The sequence below is a fragment of the Botrytis deweyae genome (assembly GCF_014898535.1).
Source record: "Botrytis deweyae strain B1 chromosome Unknown BDEW_001, whole genome shotgun sequence".
NCBI classification, from domain to species: domain Eukaryota; kingdom Fungi; phylum Ascomycota; class Leotiomycetes; order Helotiales; family Sclerotiniaceae; genus Botrytis; species Botrytis deweyae.
Genome location: NW_024066208.1, coordinates 1,081,455 through 1,106,686, shown reverse-complemented (window position 1 = coordinate 1,106,686; position 25,232 = coordinate 1,081,455). Strand labels below are relative to the sequence as shown.

At 44.9% G+C, this 25,232-nt stretch overlaps 10 protein-coding genes across 10 annotated transcripts; 5 read left to right on the top strand and 5 right to left on the bottom strand.

The window, feature by feature from the left end:
• Positions 1-729: 729 nt before the first annotated feature.
• EAE98_000323 (uncharacterized protein) lies at positions 730-2,298 on the bottom strand (the record flags this gene model as incomplete). Its single annotated transcript, XM_038947941.1, has 3 exons — positions 730-1,269; positions 1,361-2,155; positions 2,215-2,298. 3 exons carry the CDS (start codon positions 2,296-2,298, stop codon positions 730-732), a joined length of 1,419 nt encoding a protein of 472 aa, XP_038815618.1.
• A 561-nt stretch (positions 2,299-2,859) lies between these two features.
• EAE98_000322 (uncharacterized protein) lies at positions 2,860-3,380 on the bottom strand (the record flags this gene model as incomplete). Its single annotated transcript, XM_038947940.1, has 2 exons — positions 2,860-2,970; positions 3,105-3,380. The coding sequence occupies 2 exons, from the start codon at positions 3,378-3,380 to the stop codon at positions 2,860-2,862; spliced, it is 387 nt and encodes a 128-aa protein (XP_038815617.1).
• A 398-nt stretch (positions 3,381-3,778) lies between these two features.
• Positions 3,779-5,187, top strand: EAE98_000321 (uncharacterized protein; the record flags this gene model as incomplete). The annotated part of the gene is made up of 3 exons (XM_038947939.1): positions 3,779-3,850; positions 3,952-4,397; positions 4,452-5,187. 3 exons carry the CDS (start codon positions 3,779-3,781, stop codon positions 5,185-5,187), a joined length of 1,254 nt encoding a protein of 417 aa, XP_038815616.1.
• Positions 5,188-8,372: 3,185 nt separating this feature from the next.
• EAE98_000320 (uncharacterized protein) lies at positions 8,373-11,557 on the top strand (the record flags this gene model as incomplete). Its single annotated transcript, XM_038947938.1, has 3 exons — positions 8,373-9,071; positions 9,128-9,708; positions 9,760-11,557. The coding sequence occupies 3 exons, from the start codon at positions 8,373-8,375 to the stop codon at positions 11,555-11,557; spliced, it is 3,078 nt and encodes a 1,025-aa protein (XP_038815615.1).
• A 963-nt stretch (positions 11,558-12,520) lies between these two features.
• EAE98_000319 (uncharacterized protein) lies at positions 12,521-14,281 on the bottom strand (the record flags this gene model as incomplete). Its single annotated transcript, XM_038947937.1, has 2 exons — positions 12,521-13,921; positions 13,973-14,281. The coding sequence occupies 2 exons, from the start codon at positions 14,279-14,281 to the stop codon at positions 12,521-12,523; spliced, it is 1,710 nt and encodes a 569-aa protein (XP_038815614.1).
• A 1,418-nt stretch (positions 14,282-15,699) lies between these two features.
• Positions 15,700-16,002, bottom strand: EAE98_000318 (uncharacterized protein; the record flags this gene model as incomplete). The annotated part of the gene is made up of 1 exon (XM_038947936.1): positions 15,700-16,002. The coding sequence occupies one exon, from the start codon at positions 16,000-16,002 to the stop codon at positions 15,700-15,702; it is 303 nt and encodes a 100-aa protein (XP_038815613.1).
• A 1,601-nt stretch (positions 16,003-17,603) lies between these two features.
• Positions 17,604-18,905, top strand: EAE98_000317 (uncharacterized protein; the record flags this gene model as incomplete). Its single annotated transcript, XM_038947935.1, has 2 exons — positions 17,604-18,827; positions 18,876-18,905. 2 exons carry the CDS (start codon positions 17,604-17,606, stop codon positions 18,903-18,905), a joined length of 1,254 nt encoding a protein of 417 aa, XP_038815612.1.
• A 279-nt stretch (positions 18,906-19,184) lies between these two features.
• Positions 19,185-20,002, bottom strand: EAE98_000316 (uncharacterized protein; the record flags this gene model as incomplete). Its single annotated transcript, XM_038947934.1, has 3 exons — positions 19,185-19,392; positions 19,442-19,682; positions 19,795-20,002. 3 exons carry the CDS (start codon positions 20,000-20,002, stop codon positions 19,185-19,187), a joined length of 657 nt encoding a protein of 218 aa, XP_038815611.1.
• A 556-nt stretch (positions 20,003-20,558) lies between these two features.
• EAE98_000315 (uncharacterized protein) lies at positions 20,559-23,508 on the top strand (the record flags this gene model as incomplete). Its single annotated transcript, XM_038947933.1, has 2 exons — positions 20,559-22,271; positions 22,328-23,508. The coding sequence occupies 2 exons, from the start codon at positions 20,559-20,561 to the stop codon at positions 23,135-23,137; spliced, it is 2,523 nt and encodes an 840-aa protein (XP_038815610.1). The 3' UTR covers positions 23,138-23,508.
• Positions 23,509-24,035: 527 nt separating this feature from the next.
• On the top strand, positions 24,036-24,809 carry EAE98_000314 (uncharacterized protein; the record flags this gene model as incomplete). The annotated part of the gene is made up of 1 exon (XM_038947932.1): positions 24,036-24,809. One exon carries the CDS (start codon positions 24,036-24,038, stop codon positions 24,807-24,809), a length of 774 nt encoding a protein of 257 aa, XP_038815609.1.
• Between the last annotated feature and the right edge of the window lie 423 nt (positions 24,810-25,232).

Below are 25,232 nucleotides of genomic sequence, written 5' to 3'. Positions count from 1 at the left end.
GGATGGTGCCCGTATTGTCGGTGTGCTTCTGACAGTCCTTCCTTGAGACACAATAACCTTCTTCTCTTCATCATCTCTTTTCTCATCACCTCCTCTCTTCACCCTGCCTTCTTTCTCCATCCCCTATTTCTCATCTAATTATCCAATCATATAATCCTCGTCCAAATCCCACTCTGTAAGTTTTGAAATCCTTTAGAAGGATATTACCCTTGTATCTTCTATTCCATACCTTTTTGCAAATTTAATCAATCTCATGCAGGCAACTTCGAATCATCAGATCCGAGGTCATCATGAGTAGGAAGTTTGAGCTGTAGCCCTGGGAAAGTGCCGTGCTCTGCTCTCCAATTCACATATGTACTTTATATAAGCGTGCATAGAGACATATGATGTCCGGTCTTTTCACTATAATATATCAACAGTATCTATCGCAAAATCATTGATCGACGGCAAAGTCCACACTCAAACTCGACTTAGACCGTTTGATATGCGTGGATTTTCTAATGTACATACAAGTTCAAGACTAACCCGTACCACTTTGCTATCATCTAGTAGCGGCCATTTTGATACATAGATGCAAATGCTGTGGCATCAGCAGAGAAACTCCCCAGTCCAATCAATTTGCAAACATTTTGTAACATAATTTACATTGACGCATTCATCATCACACTGGTGAAGTTTACCCACCACGATCTAAGAGTTGATCAACATGGCCCGGTATGCTGTGCTTATTCATCCTTTTCTGCCCCTTCTTCTTCCCCCTGATTTCTCCATTTGTCTTCTTTCTCTCTCTTCTCTCCTTCTCGCATTTTGTTCTTCTGCAATCTCTCTCTTTCTCCTCTCCTCATAAGCAGCAGCTCTAGCCTTAGCTGATGCATCATCTGACTTTGCTCTTCTTTCTTTTGCACTATCTAGAACACCTTTTTTGGCGCTCTGGAACCCGTCCATTACATTTCCCAAACTGCCATCTAACGAGAATCTCTTTGTGGGAGTAGCCTCTCCTCCAGATCCTGGAACCTCTCTCATCCTGAGGGTACTTTGGGGTGTTGATAGGTTCTGGGTTGGGATAGGAGTCATGTTTGCCCAAGATCGGAACTTAGGGTTGCGGAAAAGTGTGGCCTGGCCAAAGGAGAACGAGGAAGATACGAAGAACGATAATTGAACAGCAGCGGGCATGAATGATGTGAAGAGCATAGAGAGGAGAGGCATACCCCATAGCATCGCAGTCACCATTCCGGGTGTGAGATTACTGACACCGGTATCTCCACCTTTCTGTTGTGGCCCCAATTAGCTCGTCAAGTCTTCATGGGCAGCGTTCAAGGGGTGGGAACCAGCAGAATAGAATACAAAAACCTGAACTAACCTTCAAAACGAAATGCAGGATTCCACTTGTAGCCAATGGCAATAAGAAATAAGGATCTGGAATACTTAAATTGTAGAACCACAAAATTCCTCCGTCCAAGAGGCCCGGAACAGGTACATCAGACATCTGCCTCAACAATTTCCACGTTCCGTATCCAATGAAAATCTGTACTGCCGGCACAAAACTTTTCCAAATCGAAATCCCCGCGCGCTTATGTATGCGCTGTAATTCTGCTCTATGCAACATCATCTCCGCTGTGTCCCCCTTCTTTTTCGCCTCCATCATCTGAGCCTGGACGGGAGCAGTAAAATCTTTGATTGCAGCCATTCGAGATGCATTCTCTGCGGCGTCGAGAAAGGGCTTGATCAAGATAATTCTCCATGCGACAGCCGCAAGACTGATGGATACCCACCAGGGAGTTCCGGCAAGGACGTGGATATGCTCCAGCATCCATTCCGTGACAGCTGTGGGACCCCATCCATAGTCGAGACCAAGAGAGTGGAGGTAACCAATGTGTTCGGGTGCGGAAAGAATATCAGCGTTGATATCCGGGGTGACATCGAGCGGGGTAGGTCTGAACTCGGGTGTGGAGGTTTCGACTGAGGGGATCGAGGAATTCACAGGAGGTATGGCGGAGGGTGTGGTTGATGCGAAACGTATGGATGTGGCATTTCGAAGCAAGGTATTGGGGTTTGAGAGGGACGATCGAGTAATTGACTGTGAGAATAATGTGCTGTTGCCTTTATTCGAAAGATGTGTATTATTTCTAATGGGTCGATGTACATTTGAAGAGAACTTGTAGAAATCAGTGACGTTCCATTTGTGCTTAGTCCTGCTATGAGAAAAGTAAATACCTGTCTAATTCCATATGATTCAATCCGCCGTCTACCTAGAGCCACCGCCTGGTTTGAACACCTCAACGCTCTGCTGGGTATCATTTTATTATGTGTGGATGATGATGGTTATTTCTTCCCCTCGCCAGTCGAAGTCAGTATCGCAAAAATTATTGATCGCGAAAACTCGCATAACTCTCTGCATAAAATGGATAACATTTTTGTGCATTCCTGGTTACCTAGGTAGTTTATCACTGGGTAGGTACCTAGGTAATCTAGATACAACAACCACGAACCACAGTCATGATCTAAGGAATCTAAAGTTTAAATATTCACTCGTAGAATTATAGATTTGGGCTTGCTGTGCATGGAATGATATATCTGCGTGGTAAATTTATGAGTTTGTGGCACGTTGTGATATGGGCTACGGATAGATTGATGAACGATCAGTTTTCACCCAGTTCTCTTAATCGTTTCCCATGAACCGGCAACAATCACATCTATGTGTTGTTAGATCTTCCCAATAGCTCTGCTAAATTTGCTTGAGTTTGGTGCATCTCCCGATCTTGAAATGCTCTCTATGCCCTGTTTGCTCTTCTTTCCAGAAAAGAGTTGGCCATAACTCTCAACGCCATTATCTTGTATACGTTTTATGTCTTCTTTCCTTCATTCCAAGCTTGTCAGGTCGTCTAAGTTGCCTTCTCTGCTCTTGCGTTCAATTGGACTATCTCTGACTTCAATCCCTGGTCCTACAGATCTTCGTGTAAGAGGGAAGACCTACGTAAATAAAGTCATTAGCACAAACCTTCGAATACAGTGAGATAATACACGGCCTCTCCAATGCGAAGAACATAACCATATATTGTGTACTTTTGAACTTAATGACGAGAAGGAGAATAAAACAGTCTTACCTTTGTGTTACTCCATCCCAACCTGAATGCAGCCTCATGGGCGAACAGCTCTCCAAATCCCAGCATAAGTCCATTCACGAATGGCAAGACAAGATTGATCGCAGCACCTCGAAGTAATCCCCAAATTGTAGGAGGAGAGTAAAGAATCATCTGTGGAGAGTCTGATGAAGGTGGTGAAGGAGAAGTTTCATCTTCATTGCGAGAATATTGCTCTGAGTCGGAGGGCATCGTTATCCCGGATTCAACAAGAGGGTTGAGCTGTTCGTCTGAAGACATTTTTCGAAATGACAGGTATCACTTCAAGGAGCACAATAGATTCTGTTCCGTACAATCTCTTAATTGTAGGTATTGGTATGTCTGATGTGCTGAAGAATCTGGGGGCTTGACAATGTCGTTGCTTCCTACGTTGATTTTGGTATCACGGAGCATGATAATCCCATGCCGACCGAAGCTTTGACGATTTTTCTTATAAATGTGGAAGAATCCAGCCCCGCCAAAAAAAGAACGTCATCCCAAGCTGCCTCGTTGGTTTGTTTCTCTCTATAACATTTCACCATCAAACTACAAAATATTTTATGCTTTCACGGGAAATCTTGTTACTTCTTCAAAATCAGCTTACGTTTTAGTCAATTAGCTATCTCGAGGAATATCGCCTTCAATACTACAAAACAATCATGGCAGACACCAGTAATCATGATGAGTTGATCTCTCAATTTTGCGCAATCACCAATGCTTCCCCATCAGAGGTATGATCATAGACGCAGGGAAACCCCTCCAAAATCATCATGTTTTTGACCATCGAGATTGATCTCATGTCGCTGACTCTCTTTATCTTCTTAAATTGTAGGCTCAACAATTTCTCTCCGCAAATCAATGGGACTATGCATCAGCTATGACAGAATTCTTCACTGCTCAAGAAGAAGGAAATACAGGAGCCTCAGAACCAGTCGGTAGCAACGATCAAACCGAAGCTCCATCACCGTATACTGGACCCCGAACACTCGATGGTAGACCTGCTCCGGATAATGGCAAGAAACCTGCAAAACCAACTGCCACAGCCGGGAGAGCTGGAGGACGTGGAGGCATCGCAACTCTTGGGTCTTTAAATCAAGGATCTTCGAGCCATGGGGATCGTATGAACGATGCCGACGACAGTGATCCAGATTATGAGCCAGATGAACAGCCAAGAGACTTGTTCGCTGGTGGTGAAAAGTCAGGACTAGCTGTCCAAGATCCCTCTAGGAAACCCGACGCGAGAAAGATTGTTGGTGATATCCTTAAGCAAGCTAAAGCGTGAGTTTTCCTTTTCAAAGATTTGTAGACTACATCCTTACTTAAAATATACAGAAATTCTTCAAGGGAGACTGGAGAGCCATCTACGCCAGCTGCAGCCGCACCATCTCGATTCCGTGGCAGTGGTCAAACTCTCGGCGGCGATGATGCTCCTTCTCAAGTAATTCCCGATCCTCATCCTCCTGCAGCTTCTTCTGAGCTTGTGACAAGAATTCTACACCTTTGGGAGGATGGTTTCAGTGTTGAAGATGGGCCACTTCGTCGATTCGATGACCCGGCAAACGCGCAAGATCTTCAGGCAATACAGAGTGGTCGTGCTCCTCTGCACTTGATGAATGTTAGACATCTCCAACCAGTTGATGTTCAATTGCACAAACATGATGGACCCTACAAAGCTCCCCCTAAGGTCTACAAGCCTTTTGGTGGCTCAGGTCAGAGACTCGGTAGCCCTACACCGGGCGGCTCCAGCACCCCGCCGGCATCCGCCCCAGCTCCTGCACCTACTGCCGCCTCGACAGCAACCCCAGAAGTTCAGGTCGATGAATCACAACCAACACTCACCCTCAGACTTCAGTTGGCAAATGGAACTCGTCTTCCAGCTCGATTCAACACTACGCAAACTGTAGGCGATGTATATGAATTCATTGCAAGAGCAAATGCCGATAGCAATGAGCGAGCTTGGGTACTTGCAACCACTTTCCCAAACAAAGAGCATACCGAGAAGAGTCAGGTCTTGGGTGAGATGCCAGAATTTAAGAGAGGCGGTACAGCCGTGCAGAAATGGGTTTAGAGGGTGTGTAGTTGGATCTGACAGGAGCGTTTTAGAAATTCGCGAACCAGCGAAATCAATTACGATGAAGCTTTTACTTGCTGGCTACGGCCAGAGGGCGTTTAAGGAAGTTTGGGAGCACATACATAGCATTTTTTGAGGCATAGATAGCTGATTCGTCTAACCGCAATGATAGACGGAATGATTTAGCGCTCTGAAGAATGCCCATGTGAATATCATTGATATCGAGTGAGATTTCATGAGTAGAATCTACAGCTACTACAGAATTGACATTGTATTGTAGTTACCTACGCATCATACTACTTGGAATGTATGCATGCATACTTCGCAATCTTAGTTTGTGCATTGTTTTGGGGAATGTAGCAAGTCATTTGAATCAATAATAGCTAGTAGATGTCTCCACTCCACCATGGTCTCGAATTATCGATATCGCTTTATGTAATCAAGTGGTAAATGAAGAATTCAGAACTGGAAATAAAAAAAAAGGTGGAGATTGAGACCCTCTCCGAATGCTCCGTCTGCAAGCCAACGCACTGATCGACAAATTAATACGGGCCGAGAAGAGAAGGGCTTTCGATCGATCCCCCAACTTTGGGGGTGGATGGATGGATGGATGGATGGGTGAGAACTTAGAAGGGATGTTTGGGAGGGAGGTTGGAATTTGGGAGGGAGGTGAGAGAGGTGTAGAGAGGTGTAGGGGATAGATGGGTGGAGTGTACGATGAGGGGTTTGTTGAGTTGGAACGAACTTGGATGGTACGGTGTACAGAGCAGGGACGCGGGAGAGCACTAGGTGATGAAGTGAAGATGAGAAACAAACTCCAGAGCAAGGAGAGGAAAGAAACGAAATATTAAAATCAATCCAATCCGCCTTGCAGTACCTAGGTAGCTCGTGGGTAGTATTTACAGCAAGAATCCAATGGTCTCGTATGAGTCGTATCGCATGTACCGGACCGGTCGGTCGGACAAACGTTCACTTGCTCGCTTGGCTTAAGCCACGGCTGGGACTAGAAGGCTAGGTGACTAGGTGACTGGGCTTGCATTGATGGCTTTGGCTGGAAGGACGGACTTGGATATGTGATCTTCAATCTAGTGGTCTAAGGTTTTTATTTGTTTAGGTAGGGAATGTTGTTTTGATGGATGGATGGGTGGTGGGTGATTGAATGGATGGATGGATGGATGGATGGATGGATCATTGATTGATTGATTGATGGATGGATTGATTGATATATTGACTTATTGATATCTATCTATCCTCGCTATCTATCTATTCTCGCTATCTATCTATTCTCGCTATCTACCTATCTATCTATCTACCTATCTATCTATCAGACTTTGTATGAAAGTTAAATAATTTAACTTGTCCAAGGTTACTTATAAGTGATCTCACTGCTTATCTATTTCCCATCCTTACATGTCTTTCCTCTGCTGGGAAATTCAGGGGGTGCGAGATAAGGAATTGCAGGGCAAGCTTGACTTTCCCAGTTTCAAGGGCCGGAGAGGCAGTTTATGACCTAGTCGACCTAGTCAGTCAGTAGTACAAAGTAGTTGATCAAGGTACGAACGAATCACGGCGACCGGGAATTTCACTGAAACATTTGATCATTTACCCTTCGGCCCTGGACCAGTCAAATGGATCTCGAATGCACTTTAACTGGACGTTCACTCTGTGCCAAGGCTCAAGGGATTGGGGACGGGCTGCGAATGACTCTGTGCCTGGTCGCGTCTCGACCCATCATGATTCATTGTGTTGGAACTTGGGAACGTATAATGCTGTCTCGACTGTCTCGACTGTGGAGGAATTAGGGGTCTCTGTCACAAACACCATGGACTGTGAATACCGCCAGTACGTACCTGGGTAATGGACATCTTCTCCTGCTTTGCTGGTGCAGTGAGACGGGAGTGAGACGGGAGCGGAGGTTCATACACTTTTGAGGATAGAATGCAATGGAATGGAATTGAATCTCGATATGTGATGATGTGATACCACATGCGAACACAATGTATTATAATACAATTATCCCGTGTCACACACTTTTATTTATTTATTTATTCATTCATTCATTCATTCTCACAATGAGGGACAACCCATCGAGCCACTAGACCTATCCAAGTACCATCCATCCCTAGTGCCCATATGACGTAGTTCTCACCGAAACCCGACCGCCGCCAAGAAGGAGACGAACGGGCAAAAGAAAAGAAACGAAAGAAAAAAAACTTACTTCACTGCATTCGGGAATCGGGACGACATTTAGAACCAATCACGAGAAGTCAGAGATGGGATATTTATGGAAACGCCCCCGATTGAGTAGATGGTGGAATTGGGTTTGATGATTAGATCTTCCTATCAAATTTCAATGTTCGATATCTGCTAGGTGGGTAGGTAGGTAGGTAGGTAGTAGGTATGGAGGGAGGTAGGGAGGGTAGGTAGATAGATACTTTGTATGTACTAGGTATGTACTAGGTATGTACTATGTACCATATATGTATGTTTAAAGGCAAATCATAAAATTCCGATTTTTAATTTCTATTTCTATTTCTATTTCTCTTTCGCTTCCTGTTTCGGTCCATATCCATATCCATATCCATATCCATTTTCATATTCATCTTCACATCCAATTACTTAATCATTCATTCCCTTCCCTTCCCTCCCCTCCCCTTCCCTCCTCCATTCGCTACATCCTCCACCTCTCTTTCTCCACTGTCAACGAATCTATCTCCACTGTCATTGTCAGTTTCACGGTCACTTCCATCGTCGTCATCATCATCATCTCGTCACTCTCGCTTTGGTCCCTTTTCTTGTTTCTCTCTTCTTCCTCCTTCGTATATACTTTCCCATTTCTTTTTCAATTCCCCATATATTCTTCATAACTTCCCATCGCCTCGTCGAGAACGTACGATCGTCAACCAAATTTGATCAGATCGACCTTGGGACAAAACGTCTCGCATCATTTCCGACGCCCTCAACTCCATTTAATCTACCCACAGAGATTTCAATCCTTGGATTTGAATCACCTTTATCACGTCAAGACCCCTCACAGATCTGTGATTGATCGAATCCCCTTATCTTCGATGAGATCGTGGGGTTGATCTTGGGCCCAGTTTTGTCAACAGATCTACCCCGTAATACGACTTTTGGGAAATCTGTTCAACGTTTCTTCAACTTCAGATCAACATCCCGATATCATGTCGACGCCAATTCAGGAGAAGGAACAATTCTCCTTCCCTGCATTTCCAGACGATCCTCACCACACTCACCATCAGGAACCTTTTCGCCAGGAACGTCGCTCGTCTGATGAAGATGGAACTTTGGGAGATGAACACCCATACGAATATCATCATGACCATCATAATCATCAAGATCAACACGTCGACAACAATCACTTGAGGGTTGCCACGAGTTTTTCCCATGACCCGGAATACTTGAGCAAAAGAGATCAATCGCCTTTATCCGCCGCTGCACAAAGAGAGCAGTCACGGCGACTTGACGATGACCTTGAAATGCTTCGAGTAGAACGTGTGATATCGAATGAAGAAAAGGGTGATGGCAGCAGTATGGGTAGATCAATGAGGTCGAGATCTAGGGGGCCTAATAGAGAACCTATTGATGATTTCGACGTTGATACTACCCCGATACACGAGAAGACTAAAATATACAGACCACCAGCACATCCGGCCACAGCACTTGCAAAGTTCTTTAAGAAGGTTCACGGCTCTAGTGTCTTAGTTCGATACTTTGTCTACATCACGCCGTTGACGTTGCTACTTTTAATTCCCGTTTTATTTGGGCTCTTTCTTTTTAAAAGGGCCACGGTCGGAGGTGTTAAGCTCTTCTGGTTTGGTATCTGGTTAGAAATCGTTTGGTTGACATTATGGCTTGCAAGAGTGAGTGATCACAAGATACTTTGCAAATCAAAACCTCGCTAATTACCCCTGAATAGATTATTGCCAAATGCATTCCTTATCCAATGGGTCTCGTTTCTAGCTTATTCACAAATAATAACAAGAAATGGAGAGATCTAGGGAAATCACTAGAGGTACCAGCAACTCTGTTCTTTTGGTGGCTGGCTGTTGAAATTTCCTTTCTCCCAACCATGAAGAACCACCATCTTAATGGAGACAAGACTACTCGCAGCTGGGAAAATACCTGCAACAAGATCATTGTATCTGTGCTTGTCGGAGCCACCTTGAACTTCGTCGAGAAAATCATCATTCAACTCATTGCCATTAGTTTTCACTTGCGAACATACGCCGATAGAATCGAGATCAACAAATTTCAAATTCAGAGTTTGGTCAAGTTGTACAAGTATTCCAAGGAAAAGATTCTCGAGAAAGATGAGGATTTCGAGGACCGTAGTGGGAACGCAGGTATTAAATCGGGGGCTCGTACTCCAATGGCTTATGTCAACAAGGCTCAGAAAAACGCGAAGAATGTCTTTACCAAGGTTGGTGATGTAGCTGGTAAGGTGGCTGGAGACTTTACGGGAAGAGCTGTCACATCAAGTACTCATCCACATCAAGTGTAAGAATCCCCATGGCGATAGGCTCTTACTATGCTAATTGTATACTCTAGAATTCTTCAACTTCTTAACACGACAACCGGATCTCAAGTACTTGCTCGAAGACTTTACCGAACCTTTGTGCACGACGACATGGAAACCATTCTGGCGGAGGATCTAACACTAGCTTTTGACAACGAAGAAGAAGCCGAGGCAGCATTTACCATGTTCGATAAAGATTTGAACGGTGACATCTCGATGGAGGAACTCGAAACAGTTTGTGTTGAAATTGGACGAGAACGAAAAGCGATCACCGCTTCCCTCAAGGATCTGGACTCGGTGGTCAGCAAACTCGATGACATACTCTTGTTCATCGTTGTAGTCATTACCATTTTGGTATTCATCTCTCTAATTTCTACTTCTGCATCTGGTGTCTTGACATCAGCTGGTTCGTCTGTCTTAGCCCTTTCTTGGTTGTTCACCGCAACTGCTCAAGAGTTTCTGCAATCGATCATCTTCGTTTTCGTCAAGCATCCTTTCGATGTTGGTGACCGAGTTACGATTTACGGAAACACTGGATCCAAGTTACAAGGAGATGATTATTTCGTCAAGGAAATTTCGCTTCTCTTCACCGAATTCAAAAAGATGGAAGGTCATGTTGTACAAGCCCCAAACAGTTATCTCAACACCCTCTTTATCCTGAATCAGCGTCGTTCAGGAGGTCTCGCCGAAGCTGTTCCCATCACTGTCAAATTCGGCACTTCCATTGAACAACTCGAGCAACTCCGCGAAGAACTCGTCAAGTTTGTTAAATCCGAAAAGCGCGAATACCAAGGCAAGATCATTACCGAAGTAACAACCATTTACGAAAACTACTCCATCACCTTTAACGTCGTCTTCTTCTACAAGTCCAGTTGGCAAAATGAATTATTGCGTCTCCAACGTCGCAACAAATTCATCATCGCCATGATTTGCGCAATGGAAGATATAGGAATCCAAGGTCCACGCCAACGTCTCGCAGGTTTCACTCAGGAAAATCCCGTTTTCCTCAATGGCGCCTATCCACCTCCCTACAACCCCAACCCCGACCCCTCAGATTTAGGATCCGGACCCGGTCCCCGCTCGGGATCTCTCGCCCGCGATAACCCACACATGGGCGAATACGAACCCCAGATCGGAGCCCAGCACGCCCCAGGCGTAAACACACACCCCTCCATCCTCCGCCGTCGCACCTCGGGCTCCCAATCCAACGCCCGTCGCCGCGGCGAATCCCTCTCCGCAATGAACAAACGCGTCGACTTCTCCCTCGGCATGCAAGGCATGTCCTCCGGCATGGACCTCGGCGACGTCTTTGACGACAAACCGCGCGTGCGCATCCCCGACGTAACCTTCACCTCTCCCTCTCCAGGCCCACACTCGCGCCCCAGTCGCGAAGGCCAATCCCGGGAAGGACAATCGCGAGACCGCGAGGAGAGTCTCGCGCGCCAATCGACGCGGGAATCCCGCGACTCGCAGCTCGCAAAGGTGACTTCGGCCAATAGCACGCGTACCCATCGCAATCGATTTTTCTCGCGTGGCAGAGGGAAGTTTTCCGGGGGTGGCGGTCCCGTCGATGAGGATGGGACGAGTTTGGATGAGTTGGAGGCGGGGTTGCATTCGCAGGGGAGAGATATTCACAGTAGCGAATTGAGAGATATACCCGAAGCATCGGGATATTCGACCGCGAATCCGAGTCCAGGGGGGAGAATTGATCCGCGGTCCGGCGTGGTGAGTTCGCAGGCGGTGCAGAGTGATGGTGGGAGGGAGAGGGGGGAATTACCGACGGTGGGGAAGATTGGAGGACCGCCTCGACGGGCTTTTACGGGGGTTTAGGTTTAGATTTGGTACGGTTGGAGACGGGGAGAGGAAAGAAGGAAGAGGGATTGTGTATAGTATATAGAGGCTCGAGAGGCGAGGAGAAAAGCAAGTCGGATTCATGATATTTAGCGGGTGCGTGCATATAGAAGGGAGATGGTATTTGATTACGAGCAAGCGAGCTTCGAGCATAGATAGCGAGGAACGAGATTAAAAAGAAGTCTAGTAAGGAACAAATCCTACAGACGGGTAAACTCATGATGGATGGATGGATGGATGGATGGATGTATTAAATGATTTTAGCATTGGCATTGGCATTTGCCTGGCACGATAGACGATAGAGAGAAGACGCTTAGGTCAGGTCGGGTCGGGTAAACAGGGACCTCGTACCTACAGAGCTTAGAAAAGTAATGAATTATCTTAATTTTCACCATTTATCACATTTTCATTCAACTCAACTGACTTGACACGCCACACATTAGAAGAATGCAAATCGACTTCATAGGCAGCCGACACAATCACCTCAAAATCAGAATGCCATCGTAAAATCAATAAAAGAATCCATTGCATTTTTGATATCTTCGTAATGTAATGAACTTAGGTAGCTGCCAAAAGAATACACAATACTAACAAATACACTCAACGGCTTCCGTTCTCAGCCGATATGCTTTCCTCTACTCCTCAACTACGCTAATCCACCATGCGCATGTGCAAAGAAACATGAATAAACCAATCCCCATTCCCTCAAAGTAGAAGATAACACACTCAAGAAAGCGTAGAAAACCGAAACCAGACAGACAAATCATCTCAATCGCGTAGTGACCTATCATCCATCGCAAACACCTTGTCAACACCTAATTCTAACGCATCAAAAAGCGGAAATAAAATCGAAGCCAATATTGTCTGATCATGATTCTCATCTCTCGTAATACGTGCTTAACAAGCCAGTCAACAACTCAATCATGTTTCGAAGTTTATGGCCTAGAAATCCCAGAAATCACCACCAGTAGCCTTTTGATTTTGGGCTTTGCCAGGGCGACCATTGCGGAATTTGCTTCCTACACCATTGAGGCCACCTGCTTCCTCTCCATCAGAATCGTCTCCAAAGCCCCATCGTCTGCCTGCACCTTTGCTACCGCCCATTCCATCACCCATTGTCTTGATGCCAACATTTTGCTGGTTGCGCTTAGAAGTCGTGTTGATTTCAGACAATGGCTCCTTGGTAGGGTTGGAGCGACTTGGCGAAGAAGGATCATTCTCCTTTTTGGCATTCTTCTCAATAGGTGATTCATCGTATGTATCCCAGTTAGCGTCCATCATCTTCACAGCCTTGGCCCTATCTCCTGCCATGTGAGTAGGAGCCTGTCCAGTTACTGGCGATTCATCAGCCAAGCTGAAATGATCAAAGTCCTTGGTTCTGTCCTTAGCATTTGCGAGACCTGTAGGTTGTTTCTTTGAGACTGGGGTGTCACCTCCATTCTCACCAAATAGAATGTCTTTGTAGAGCCCAAGTCCATTGTTGTGTCCTTGCCCACGAGGGTTTCCAACGATACGACGATCTTTTTGAGGGGTGGCATCGTCTTGGAACTCAAAATGAGTCTGAGCATCCTTGCGAGGTTTTTCGGCTTTCTTGAATTTGACCGGGCTATCTAAGACTTCATCATCACTGTTACCCCAATGACGAACTTCAGCTGCGCGAAGAACTTTAGTAGGAACAACCTTTTGCGGTGTTTGGAAATCATCAAAGCCCCATTGACTTTGATGTTGACCCTTGCCACCCTTGCCAGTTGGCGGTCGAATGGGTTCCTCTTCCTCGGGGCCATCGGTAATCTCGAAGTGTTCATACCTAGCTGGATTTGGGCGGTACATGGGGTCCTTCGACTTCTCGCGGATAGGGCTATCTGGGGTGTTTTCATTCTCATCGGCATCGAATAGTCTAGATGGTGCGAACTTCTTGGAGGCGCCTGCTTTTGGAGGGGAAAGGACATCGTCTACAGTCGAGGAATTTTTGTTAACAAAAAGATCATTATAGTCCCGAGGTGCTGGCCTTGCGGATACACTGGTTGGTACTTCGGCCGGACGGGACTTGGATCCAATATCTTCACGGGGAGCAAACAAGGAAAGGCTTGCGTGCGGGTCGCGCAATACATTATTGGAATTACCTCTGGCGCGAGCGAGTGGATCCACGTTCGAAGAAGCATCTAACGTACCAGTATTTTTGACGCTTGATGAGATGAGCTTTATCTGATCCTTTCCATCCCGGATTGGCCAGTTTCGTCCAGTCTTTCCGATAACATCAATCAATTTAAGAAGTGATCCCTGGTCCCAGTTTTGTCGAATTTGTTGGATCTTTCCGTTGACATCGAAACTTACGATATGGATCTGCCATTATTAGTATGCGGGTAGATTCAAAACAGACAGGACCAAGCTTACAATTGGAAAGGTGACTGTGCGATCAGCGAGAAAGTTGTCATCCAGTCCAGGTAGATAGGATCCTCCCGATGTCTTGAATTCAATGGTTGTGTGGATTTCTGCGGCGATGGAGGAGTTTCCTTCAACGGTATTTAGGAAGGTTTCCTCTTTCTTCTCGAGTTGATGGTTCTGTCCATTCAAATGCTTGACAATATCAGAAGCTCCATGAACAGTGACCAAAGTTGTAATGAAATGAAGGGAAGCATCAGCTGTGAGTAAGGAGGGGTTTGGGGAAGCTAGAAACTGCTTGTAAGCAGATTGTCGTGACATTTTTGAAATTGCGATGGTTTCTGATGAAATACACAACAGATGCAGGTTGATGCAAAGAAGAAAGTTGTGGTCGACTATGAGAGAAGGAGATGTCTCAGATTACGTGAACCTCAAGGAAATTCGGTAACGTATTGTTGTTGGTAAGCTATGGATATGAGGAGGGGAGGTTTTGTAGAAGAGGAGAGGAGGTTTTGTGGAAGAGGAGAGGAGGAAAAGGAAGGAAGATAGATGGATGGATGGTTGTATGTATGTTTACAGGTTCGCGACTTCTGTTGTAATAATTGTTGCCGCGTCGCTTTATTTTATTTTGGTGAATACAGTTTCGCCTAACAATAACAAGTTTTTCATTTCATACGAACATTAATATTCGATGTATAGGTAGGTATATGTATATGTGTTGCTTTATATTACTCTTTCAATCATATGTGTTATACTTCGTACTCGTAAATACAAGATATACATACCTACATACAACATAGGTGGGTAGGTATCGTAAGGGTCTTGAAGATTCAGGGGAATTTAACAAGGCTGTGAGGGGATCATTTGATTAATCAGGATTGTTTGTTTATATGAATCTCTGGCCAATCAGATTTAGTCTTTCATGCTGCACTGCCTTAGCAACGGTACTACTGCACGTCAAATCTACCAGGGCAGCTAAAGGAATGCTCTCTTATGTTTCAGAGCTGCGAATGGGGAACGGGAACGGGAAATATACTGTCTCGAGACTGTGATGAAATCAAGACAATCGTCTGCGGAACGGAGTATATAGAAAGACTCCGAACAATCTAGTAGTTTGACGTACTTTGAGCGACAGCCTCTCCTATACGATTATAGTATGGAGTATTTCTCAAATTATATCATAAATACGGAGTGCACTCAGAGGACACTCATTGTCGCTGTGTGAGAGAATGACATGAAATAACATCCATTTATCAAAACTTACATCGGGTGACTGCTATCGTTCTCACCCTGATAGGTGCAGTTTCAGCGCGAGATGTACAGTGAAGATGCAGGGAAGCAAGCTCATGATCATTTTTTATAGCATTATATTTCTGATCAACTCTGACTCCACCATCGAGTAAAATCAACATGAGAGTAGAAGAAGCCTATTTATTATAAGCTAGTGGCTATCAAAGTAGGTAAGCAGACATGAGGAATTATCTAGGGCGTATTCAGATCGTTTAATTTTCATACTCACTCAAAATGTTAGAAATGCTATCGATCTAGGTAAACTTAATATGTTATTTGTTGAGCACAATATTGAACTTTATTCATATCAATCAATTCAGATCATTGTATTTATCGAATATGATATTGAATGCAATAAAATTATAAGTTCAAAACGTTGATCTAGTTAGCGTCTCAGAATAATAAGGGGTTCTTCCATCATCTCCCCAAAAACTGCAATGGTTCATTGTTTAGACTATATGTCTTTGCCTCACTAAGTGGCCCATCATTCCCGTCGTCATTTGCGGGCGAGGCAGTGATCGGGATATAGTTTTATCCTCATTGCCAACGACTTTCAACTCGAGACCGAAATTCCTCGGATTCAAAGCATCAGAGATAGTACTTGTGATGGCATAGTTGGCAGCGGAGTTATTATTGTTCTGGTCGAGATTCAATGCGAAGAGAAGTGGTCTATCTTGGCCGATGACAGAAGATTGGTCACCCGTTAGAGTAGGTTGAGTAGTGGTGTTGGTGTCGTTATTGTTGTTTCCCATCGGAAGCTCTAGAAGAAGTGGCCCACCTTCTCTGCATGAGTTATCGGTAGAGGAATCTAAAATAGAGACCACCGTGATTGTTGGAAGACGAGAGTGAGAAGAGATTTAAAACAGACAGATGGAGGTTTGACACGACCTTGAGGTTTTTATTGATGTGAGATACTACGGCTTTGCATACTTTCTCCCTTTTCCCTCTACCCCGCAGTACCACCATTCAGTATCACATGGCTTGAAATGCTTCAACCCACTCAAGCCTCATACTCCGCTATGTTAACAAAGACGGACCGAACACAAATCCAGAATGTGGCGCATAATTCCATAAAATATTGTTTCATCGATCTAGAAAGGCTTCGTTTGGTCGCTGGTTCAGATGCTCGCTGTTAGCTATCGAACCATTGCCCAATAAATGGCAATCGGGTTGACTGAAGGAATTGGAAGCATGAAATCCATTAATTCAATACTCACCCATCCAATCAGGCACATACACATTTGTGATTTTCGTCTCGTATCCCCTTGACGAAATAGATTAGTCCTCTTGTGAACTTCCAGGGCAGCTTTCCATAGAAAATGGCGTCTCACTATAACCGTCCCAGTAACGTACAGCATAGAAAGTATTGCGATCACAACTATATCATGAAACACATGAATTGCTATGTCAAGCTTCGCCAGAAGATTTCGAAGCTGCTAAGAAACACTATGTCATTCAGGGGACTTTGTCTACTCAGACTTCAGTGCGTCGTTATATTTTCCTCTCACACCCTTCCATTCTCTTCTTCTATCATTCTCTCTCCACCTCATCTTCCTTCCCAACTCCAGATCCGTCATACTCACGTCAATCCCTTGATATTCTGGCGCAGATTATTGAAAATCGTTTTCCAAATACGAAATGACCAGGTGTTGAGATTGAAAGCTTCTAGGTGCTCATCATTACACAGTGATGGTGTTTGATCCGTCAACATTCTCAATGCCTCAGTCCCTCCATCGCCGGCACCGAACAGTCAACGCAGTGGTATCTCAGGCCATCGTCTGTCTCTCCCATCAAAACATAGGTGAAGCTCCACCAACACCAATATCTAATAATTGCCGCTCGAGTAAAGTACCAAGCGATCCGTAAAGTAGTCATAAGTATTGGCTTTCAGCAAAAATCGTCTGTCTCATATCGTCTGCACTTGCAACGACGTGATCTTCAGAACTAAGGCTTTTGTGCATTGAAAAAGGAATTTGTCATGTGTTAATTGATACACTACTCGACCGACGACTCGTCTTTAACCAAATTCTCTCTACGGCAATATAATAAGCTTCACGGCGTGTTCTCCGAAATGAGAAAATGATAAAATGAATTTGGTACAGCATAGAGATTAAATGTTCCTGGGTAGGCGACGTAGGCGTAGGTACTGTACTCTCGTTGGCTTAGTCTAGCCCATAAAATATCCGAGCTTATGTATCAGTAGCCTTCCAGAAGCTCCCCGGCTACCCCACCTCAAGCTCCATCTCCTTAACAACCATCACAACCTCAGCCTTGAGCAGTAATACTGTATAAACTTGAACGTTTTCTTACACAATTCCACTGTGCTAAGTCAATCAAGGTAACCTTATTGATCATGGTATCTCAAAAGATAGCGGAAGCTATGCAGCAAATTGCAAGCTCAGAGGAAAAACAACAAGGCTACACTACCCTTCTTTCAAACGCTCAATTTACATCTACACCAGCAGAGTTACCTGACGACTTAATCGCCATTTTCGATGCCATATTTGCAGATGCTTTAGGCATAGTTGCTACTCGATCCGTGATCGTATCGTTTGTCGATGCGCTCAAAGCCATAAACAATAATGAAGCCAAGATTCAAGTTGGTCAACATGCTTTATCGACACTTGGTGAACAAGCATCCTCATTCGAAGAACAAAATGCGCAAATACGTGAGCTGATGGCCACAGCGTACGAAGACGACGAAGATAACCTTGCAGCTGCCAAAATATTAGCCGGTATCGTTCTGGAATCATCGCAACGAAAAGTCACAAATGAGGAGAAAGTTCGTTGCTGGATTCGTATTACTCGCAACTATCTCGAAGTGGACGATACAACGCTTGCAGAGCAATACCTGAACAAAGCTAAGAACGTCATATATACAGTCGAGGACCGTGATCTGAACCTGCACTTTCAACTCAGTCAAGCACGTATCCACGATGCTAGGAGGAATTTCTTAGCCGCTGCTCAAGGCTACCAGGATATTAGTTTCTTGCCTGTCATCGCCGAGGAAGAACGTTTACACACTCTCAGTATGGCCATTAAGTGTGCTGTCCTGGCGCCTGCTGGCCCCCTTCGAAGCCGCGCTTTAGGCAGATTGTATAAAGATGAGCGAGCTGCTAGTTTAGACGAGTTTAGTATCTTGGAGAAGATGTTCCTGGATCGCTTACTGTCTCCCGAAGAAGTATCTAAGTTTGCAGAAGGTTTGGCTACACATCAACTTGCAAAGACCTCAGATGGTACCACTGTCTTGCAAAGGGCAGTTGTAGAGCACAACTTAAGAGCTGCGTCGAGATTATATAACAATATTCGCTTCGAGGCTCTTGGAGAGATATTGGATCTTGACGGAGACAAGGCCGAGGAAACTACCGCAAGCATGATTGAACAAGGTCGGTTAGTCGGTAGGATTGATCAAGTAGAGAGGGTCATTTGGTTTGAGGGCGGAGAGGCTACTGGAGAGAAAGGTAGCGGTAGATCGGAAGGGATTGTTGGGAGGGAACTGAGAAGATGGGACGCTAATGTTCAAAATTTGGCCGAAGAAGTTGAGAAAGTGACTTCTGAGTTGCAGCTAGTTTATCCGGTGAGTAGAATTGGACATGATCTGTTGACACCGCTAACATAGGTTTAGGACTTCGTCGCTGCAAATCTGGTGGTATGATAATAGGGATGATGCGAAATGAATTACACGATACAAGCCTGGCGTTAGGTGTGGTCACTGCATACCAATAGAGGAGTTCAGATTGACGATGTTCACCATGACATTTATGATAATAATGAAAAATAGATCAATATGATCATTAAAAGTACGAAAAATACCACATTTTGTATCTTTGCCAGTTGTAACGGTGCAATTCATTTACATTTGAGCCTTTGACTCAAGCCATTAGCCTCATCCATCATCAAGATGTTGTATACCTATCGACCACTGCTCGGGGTACTAGCTTTTCTGGAGCATCAAAGATTTCTGCCCTTGTCCAACTTCCGATCCTCTAGCAGACATCAATCTGTGAAGTTCAACGCCAATCAAAGTCCCCATCCAATCATAGCCCTCTTCTGTGAAGTGTAAGCCATCGGTCCAGATTCGTCTACGTTCCTCTTCTGGCATGCTCCAATACGGTATAGCATCATGAAGATCCAGCACATGACTAGATGGCAATTCAGCATTTGCTGCAAATTTTCACAAAGCACACTCACAAATTTTCAGCTTGGTGAGCACGAATCATACCATTCAGATAATCTCTTCGCTGGTCGAGTTCTGGCCTACAAGTACCACATTCTGGGATGGTCAAGGCCAAGACTTGGGTTCCTCGAGAAAGAGCGTAATCCCAGACTTTCATCAGATATTCAAAGACGATGTCGACATCTTGATTTTGAGTTAGATCGTTAGTGCCTCCTAATATGACCATCCAGCTATAAGGTACTTCGATCTCATTGTCTGGTACGGGTTAGTAATGTTATCTAGGGTATATAGGTAGTCGCAGCATCAATCCCGCTCAGATAACCACAGTCACAAACATAACCAGAATTTAGAACAGAGGACGACTTACACAAGATATCTAGTCTTGGTAAGTAGTGTCCAGGAGGACTGACAACTTGATCTCCCGGTAATCCTTGGACATCTGTTTTTATCGAGATATAGGGTGACGAGGTTTGAAAAGTATCCTCTAATGCAAGAGCGTATGGATGATTGGATGGCCACCCATGTGTTAATGAATTGCCAAAGCACAGAATGTGAACCGGATTCATAATGAGCATGATGATGATAGGAGGATAAGTCGTGTACCCCGCCTTGTTAGTATTTTGTGGAGTATATCTGTTACCGGGACAGTGTCTCTGTTTACTCGCAGGATATGGACAGAGGTAATGATGAGTTTCGGATATCTTTGATGGAACAACTGTGGGAGGAATAGGAAATTTATAAGACTTTTTCACAGATGTGTTGAAATCAACTTACAGCTTCTAAAATGTTTTTCATGTATTAAATGACAGCGTGAAGTGTGGTTCGAGTGTGTATAAAAACAGAAGGAAGCTCTAGACTGTGCGGGATCTTCCGGTTGCCTACCCGGGTTACGGTTGCTCTGCCATGTAAACAATCAAATCTAATTTCACCCGCGAAAAAAGAACCTAGAAATACCCAACCTCATATTAAAAACTTCACGCGCCATCTTTTACGCGCATCTTCCCCCGATTCTGACATTATATTGCTTGAATAGAGGATGTAATAAATTGGAGCCAGATTACATAATTTTTGATCCATATCGCACAAATATCGACATTCGATTCACTGCCCATCTTCCATCACATCGCCCCAATGGCGACGGCTTCACCCACCCCAATGGGGTCGAGTCAATTTGCAGCTATCCGAAGACCTGCCTCACGAAATGCATATAAACCAGCTCCTACCCGACCCTCTTCTACCAGGCCAGATGTCGAATCAGCTCGGCATTATTCGCTCAACGACAGCTCCGACGACGAAATTCCAATGCCGATGAAATTGAGTGCCCTAACAAAAGCTTTACTAGATGACGAGGCCTCAGTTGTTGAAACTCCAATCGCTGCTCGTACAACACCAAAGGCTCCTGAAACTTCACACACAAGAGTGGAAAGTGCAGGTATATTGGGATCATCTACCAGGGGGAAGCAATCGCCGCTTGGGAGCCGTGAAAATAGCCCTACCTATCCGCGAAGGATTGTGCGAGTGAGTGGTACGCCCGGCTCTACATCATTACGAAGAGGTCCCTCATTATCTAGTGCGGTTCAGAAGCACAATGAACAGCAAGCGGCACCAAAAACGGACGAGGGCGCATTAGACCTTAGCACCCCCGCACCTGTACCCAGGACCGTACGAGTATCTATCGGTAGATCTTCCATTGGCTCTTCCGGAAGACCTTCTGGTAGATCAGAATCACCACAACAGGAAAATGAGTATGAAAATGAAGGGCCATATGAATATCCTTCAACAGTTACACGGTCACATTTAGCTGTGAGCCAGGGAAGTGTTTCGAGATACAATCCCTCTGCCGCAGGTCGTTCGAGGTATGGCGAAGAGATAGGATTGCAAAGTTCCATGAGAGTCAAGAGAGGTGCGGTTCCAAAAGTTTTTGGAACATTCATGAGAGGCCCAGCTCGAAGAGGACGACCACGGATATCTCAGTCAGATGAAGAACAAAGCCCAATGGAGGAGAACGGAAACAGCAACGAAGTCGGATCCAACCAAGAACCTCAAAGTCAGGAATCACAATACGAGGCACGGGAAAGCCAAAACAAAAGTCCAACGCCAGAGTTAGAAGTAGCTAGGCGGGCTCCAGTTTCCTCGTACAGAGATTACGCCTCTTCGGGCAGTCCTCCTAGCTCGAGAAATGTTTTAAATGCAGCCCTGCGTTCCAGATCACCACCACCTCCCACTATATCTGGTTCTCGCGAATCCGATCCTCGCTCCGTTCCCTCTGCGTCGAAGCAACAGCCCGTGTTCAAGTTACCAGCTCCACGTCCAGGTGTTCCCGCGACTTATGATCAAGAAAATGACGCGCCCCCAACATTCAAGCGAAATAAACAGCCTTTAACAAACACAAATAGTGCAGAAAAACAAGCTCGGCCAGAAAGCTTCGATATACGTGCTAATGGGTCTCCGGAAAGACGTCCTCTGGCTGTTCGAAGTCAGAATACTCCTCGAAGGCCTGCACCACCACCGCCAAAGATGTCCGTATTAGAGGCCGCGACTAGTACTGCTGGTGCCGCTACTACATCGCACGCCAATGCCCGAAGAAATAGGCTAAAGGTCAACGGGAAAATATTCACACGCTTGGATGTTATTGGACGTGGAGGTAGTTCAAAAGTATACCGAGTGATGGCAGAGAACTCAAAAATATTTGCATTGAAGCGTGTTTCCTTGGAAGACGCAGACGAATCGGCTATACGTGGTTTCAAGGGTGAAATCGACCTACTAAAGAAGCTGGGCTCCGTAGAAAGAGTAATTCACTTATATGACTACGAATTAAATGATGAGAGAGGAGTTCTTAGTGTGGTAGGTTACATCGTCCGCATTTTTTACATAGAGCAAGTCAACTAACGTTCACCCAGCTTATGGAGATGGGAGAATTGGATATGAATACAATTCTAAATCTACGCATGAAATCTGAACAAGCCAAGTTAGACGTCAATTTTGTACGCTACTACTGGAAAGAGATGCTTGAGTGTCTCCAAGCTGTGCATGCTTACGATATTGTTCATTCTGATTTGAAACCTCACAACTTTGTCCTTGTTCAGGGCCGTCTCAAGCTGATAGATTTCGGTATCGCCAACGCGATTCAAACAGAAGAAACCGTGAACGTCCACCGCGAAACACAAATCGGTACACCAAATTATATGTCTCCTGAATCCCTCATGGACTCAAACGCTTCTGATGGGAGGAATCGCAATGAACCAAAACTCATGAAACTCGGAAAACCATCCGATATATGGAGTTTGGGCTGTATACTTTATCAAATGACCTATGGTCGTGCTCCATTTGGTCATATTCAAAACCAATTGCAGCGCTGTCAAGCGATCATAAACTTCAGCTATGAGATCGAATATCCAGCATACGGTGTGGGTGGTGTTTTGGTTCCCAGCTCTCTGATTCGAACACTCAAAAACTGCTTGAACCGAGATCAGCATAAAAGACCATCGGCGGAAGAACTATTAGGGGACAACGACACATTTTTGAACCCGTTAGAAATCGATATGGATAAGCACTTTCCCATGACAGAAGAATTGCTAGGCAGAATTTTGCAAAATGTTATACAAAAGTGCGAAGCACTAGGGAGAGTGCCTAGTGAAGGAGAACTCTTGACTTCGTGGCCTAAAGGATATTTCGCAAGTTTAAGGAAGGCCGAGAGGGGTGGGGCATGATTGTCATTGAAGACGTTGGAGATACGAATTGGAATGGATCATGAAAATTAATGCAAACAAATGGAGTTTGTGAGCTGAGTGAAAGGTGTTCGGCGTTTACTATTATTGTCATTACCTCGCTCAAAGATTCGGAGACAGGTGGCATCATAGACAAAGAGATCAGGTGGTAATTAATGTGTTTAAAGTATTGTATGATTCGATGGATAGGAAAAGAATGGCGTTTTGGGTATACTTTTTCTCTTTCCCTTCGTGGTGCTTTGGGAGTTTGTAGGATATACCAAATTCAGTTTTAGTTTCAATTATCAGTTTAAGAGGAGGAGGGGAGGAAGGAGGAGAGATAAATGAGATTTCTATATTTCAAATTCTAAGTCTTGTGCGAGAATGTCGTGTTGTTGAGTTAGAGTTGTGATAGGCACTGGTGTTGTTCCTTTGGCTATCTTGTTCTGTGATGATGCGCTTTTTGTCTTTTTTCGTTTTTCAACTCACCGAGCCACCGCATCTGGCTGATCTACATAGATTTGATTGCTATTCTTCCTGACGAGGTTTTGTAAAGACACCGACAAGATGATTCAAACTAATTAGATTATGTACAATTTCAATGTACACAAACACTAGATACGCAAATGTGAACGTTAATTTTGCATCTGAATAAAAGAGGGTCTTATTAGACGCTTCAATTGTCAAGTAAAAGGTGCGTTGGAAGCGAGACGACAAATAAGGGACACAGGATTATAGGTTAAATTTAAGGGGGGTGGGGAGGTAAGGTTAGACGGGTGCACGGCTCATTACGTCATCACTAAATTATTGTTTAATCTTCAAAGTCAAACTTAACTTGACATTCTCAGATTTTGAGAATCGCAAACAAATTATATCTCTGCATAAGCAATACCAAATTACCATGCGATCGTCAGTGATACAACGAAGCCTTATGCGCTCGTGTAGGACGGCTTCCACTCGACCTGCAATCGTTCGCCACACAGACCTCGTTTTCCAAATCTGCCACCAGCAATCCACCCCTCCTTCCCAAGCTGCTACTACGATTCCCTCCCGCAGATACGCATCTTCTTCCACGAATCCCTCACCATCTGCTTCACCAGACCAAACTACTCCTTCGGTTGCCTCAACCCCGCAAACCCACTACGATCTTTTCCCCCTCACTCTTCCTCGCGGTCCACCACCCTCCGGCCCTTTCCACATCGACGTTCGTGCGCTGCGCAATGAATTTCTCCGTCTGCAGGCAAGTGCACATCCAGATTTACACTCAGCGTCGAATAAAGCCCGCGCCGAAGCTACCAGCGCTTTGATCAACGAGGCATATAAAACATTACAGTCGCCTCTACTGCGGGCGCAATATCTGTTGGGACTACAGGGTGTGGATGTACATGATGAGACTGGGAAGACCGGAGGGGAGGCGGGAGATAACGAGTTATTGATGGAAGTTATGGAGACAAGGGAGGAAATGGAGGAAGCGGAGGAAGAGGGTGATTTGGATGGACTGAAGGTTCGGAATGAGGAGCGGATTGCTAAGTGTGAGGGTGTGGTAGGGAAGGCTTTGGAGGCTGGGGATATGGAGACGGCAAGGAGAGAGACGGTCAGACTGAGATATTGGGTCAATGTGAGGGATAGTTTGCATGCGTGGGAGAAAGGCAAGCCAGTTGTTATGGTGCATTGAGGGAGTTTAACGGGCATCGGGGTGTGAGTAGAAGCCATGGGGTTTTCACATCCAATATCGTTTTTGACGACAATTTTGAGATATACTCAACACGTAAATCAGGCGATGGTACTTGTACTGGTTCCAATCAGTCGTCCCAATGTACGACAAATGACGTTGGCCTTGGCTCAACTCAGAAACTGTTTTTTTTTCCTGCGGTGGCCGAAGTGGCAGAAGTATCGGCTTATCAACCCAAACCGATCAAATCAACACTTCACATCTAGTCCGAAAAGACACTTCTCCACTTCTGCTCAATGAGATTCTACTACGAGATTGCAGCGGCCCTAGAAGACAAAACGCTGCCTGCATGATTATGCTACTTGTTTGAATGCATGTCATTAAATAGCATTAAACACCATAGATGTGGAAACTTGGGGTAGAAAT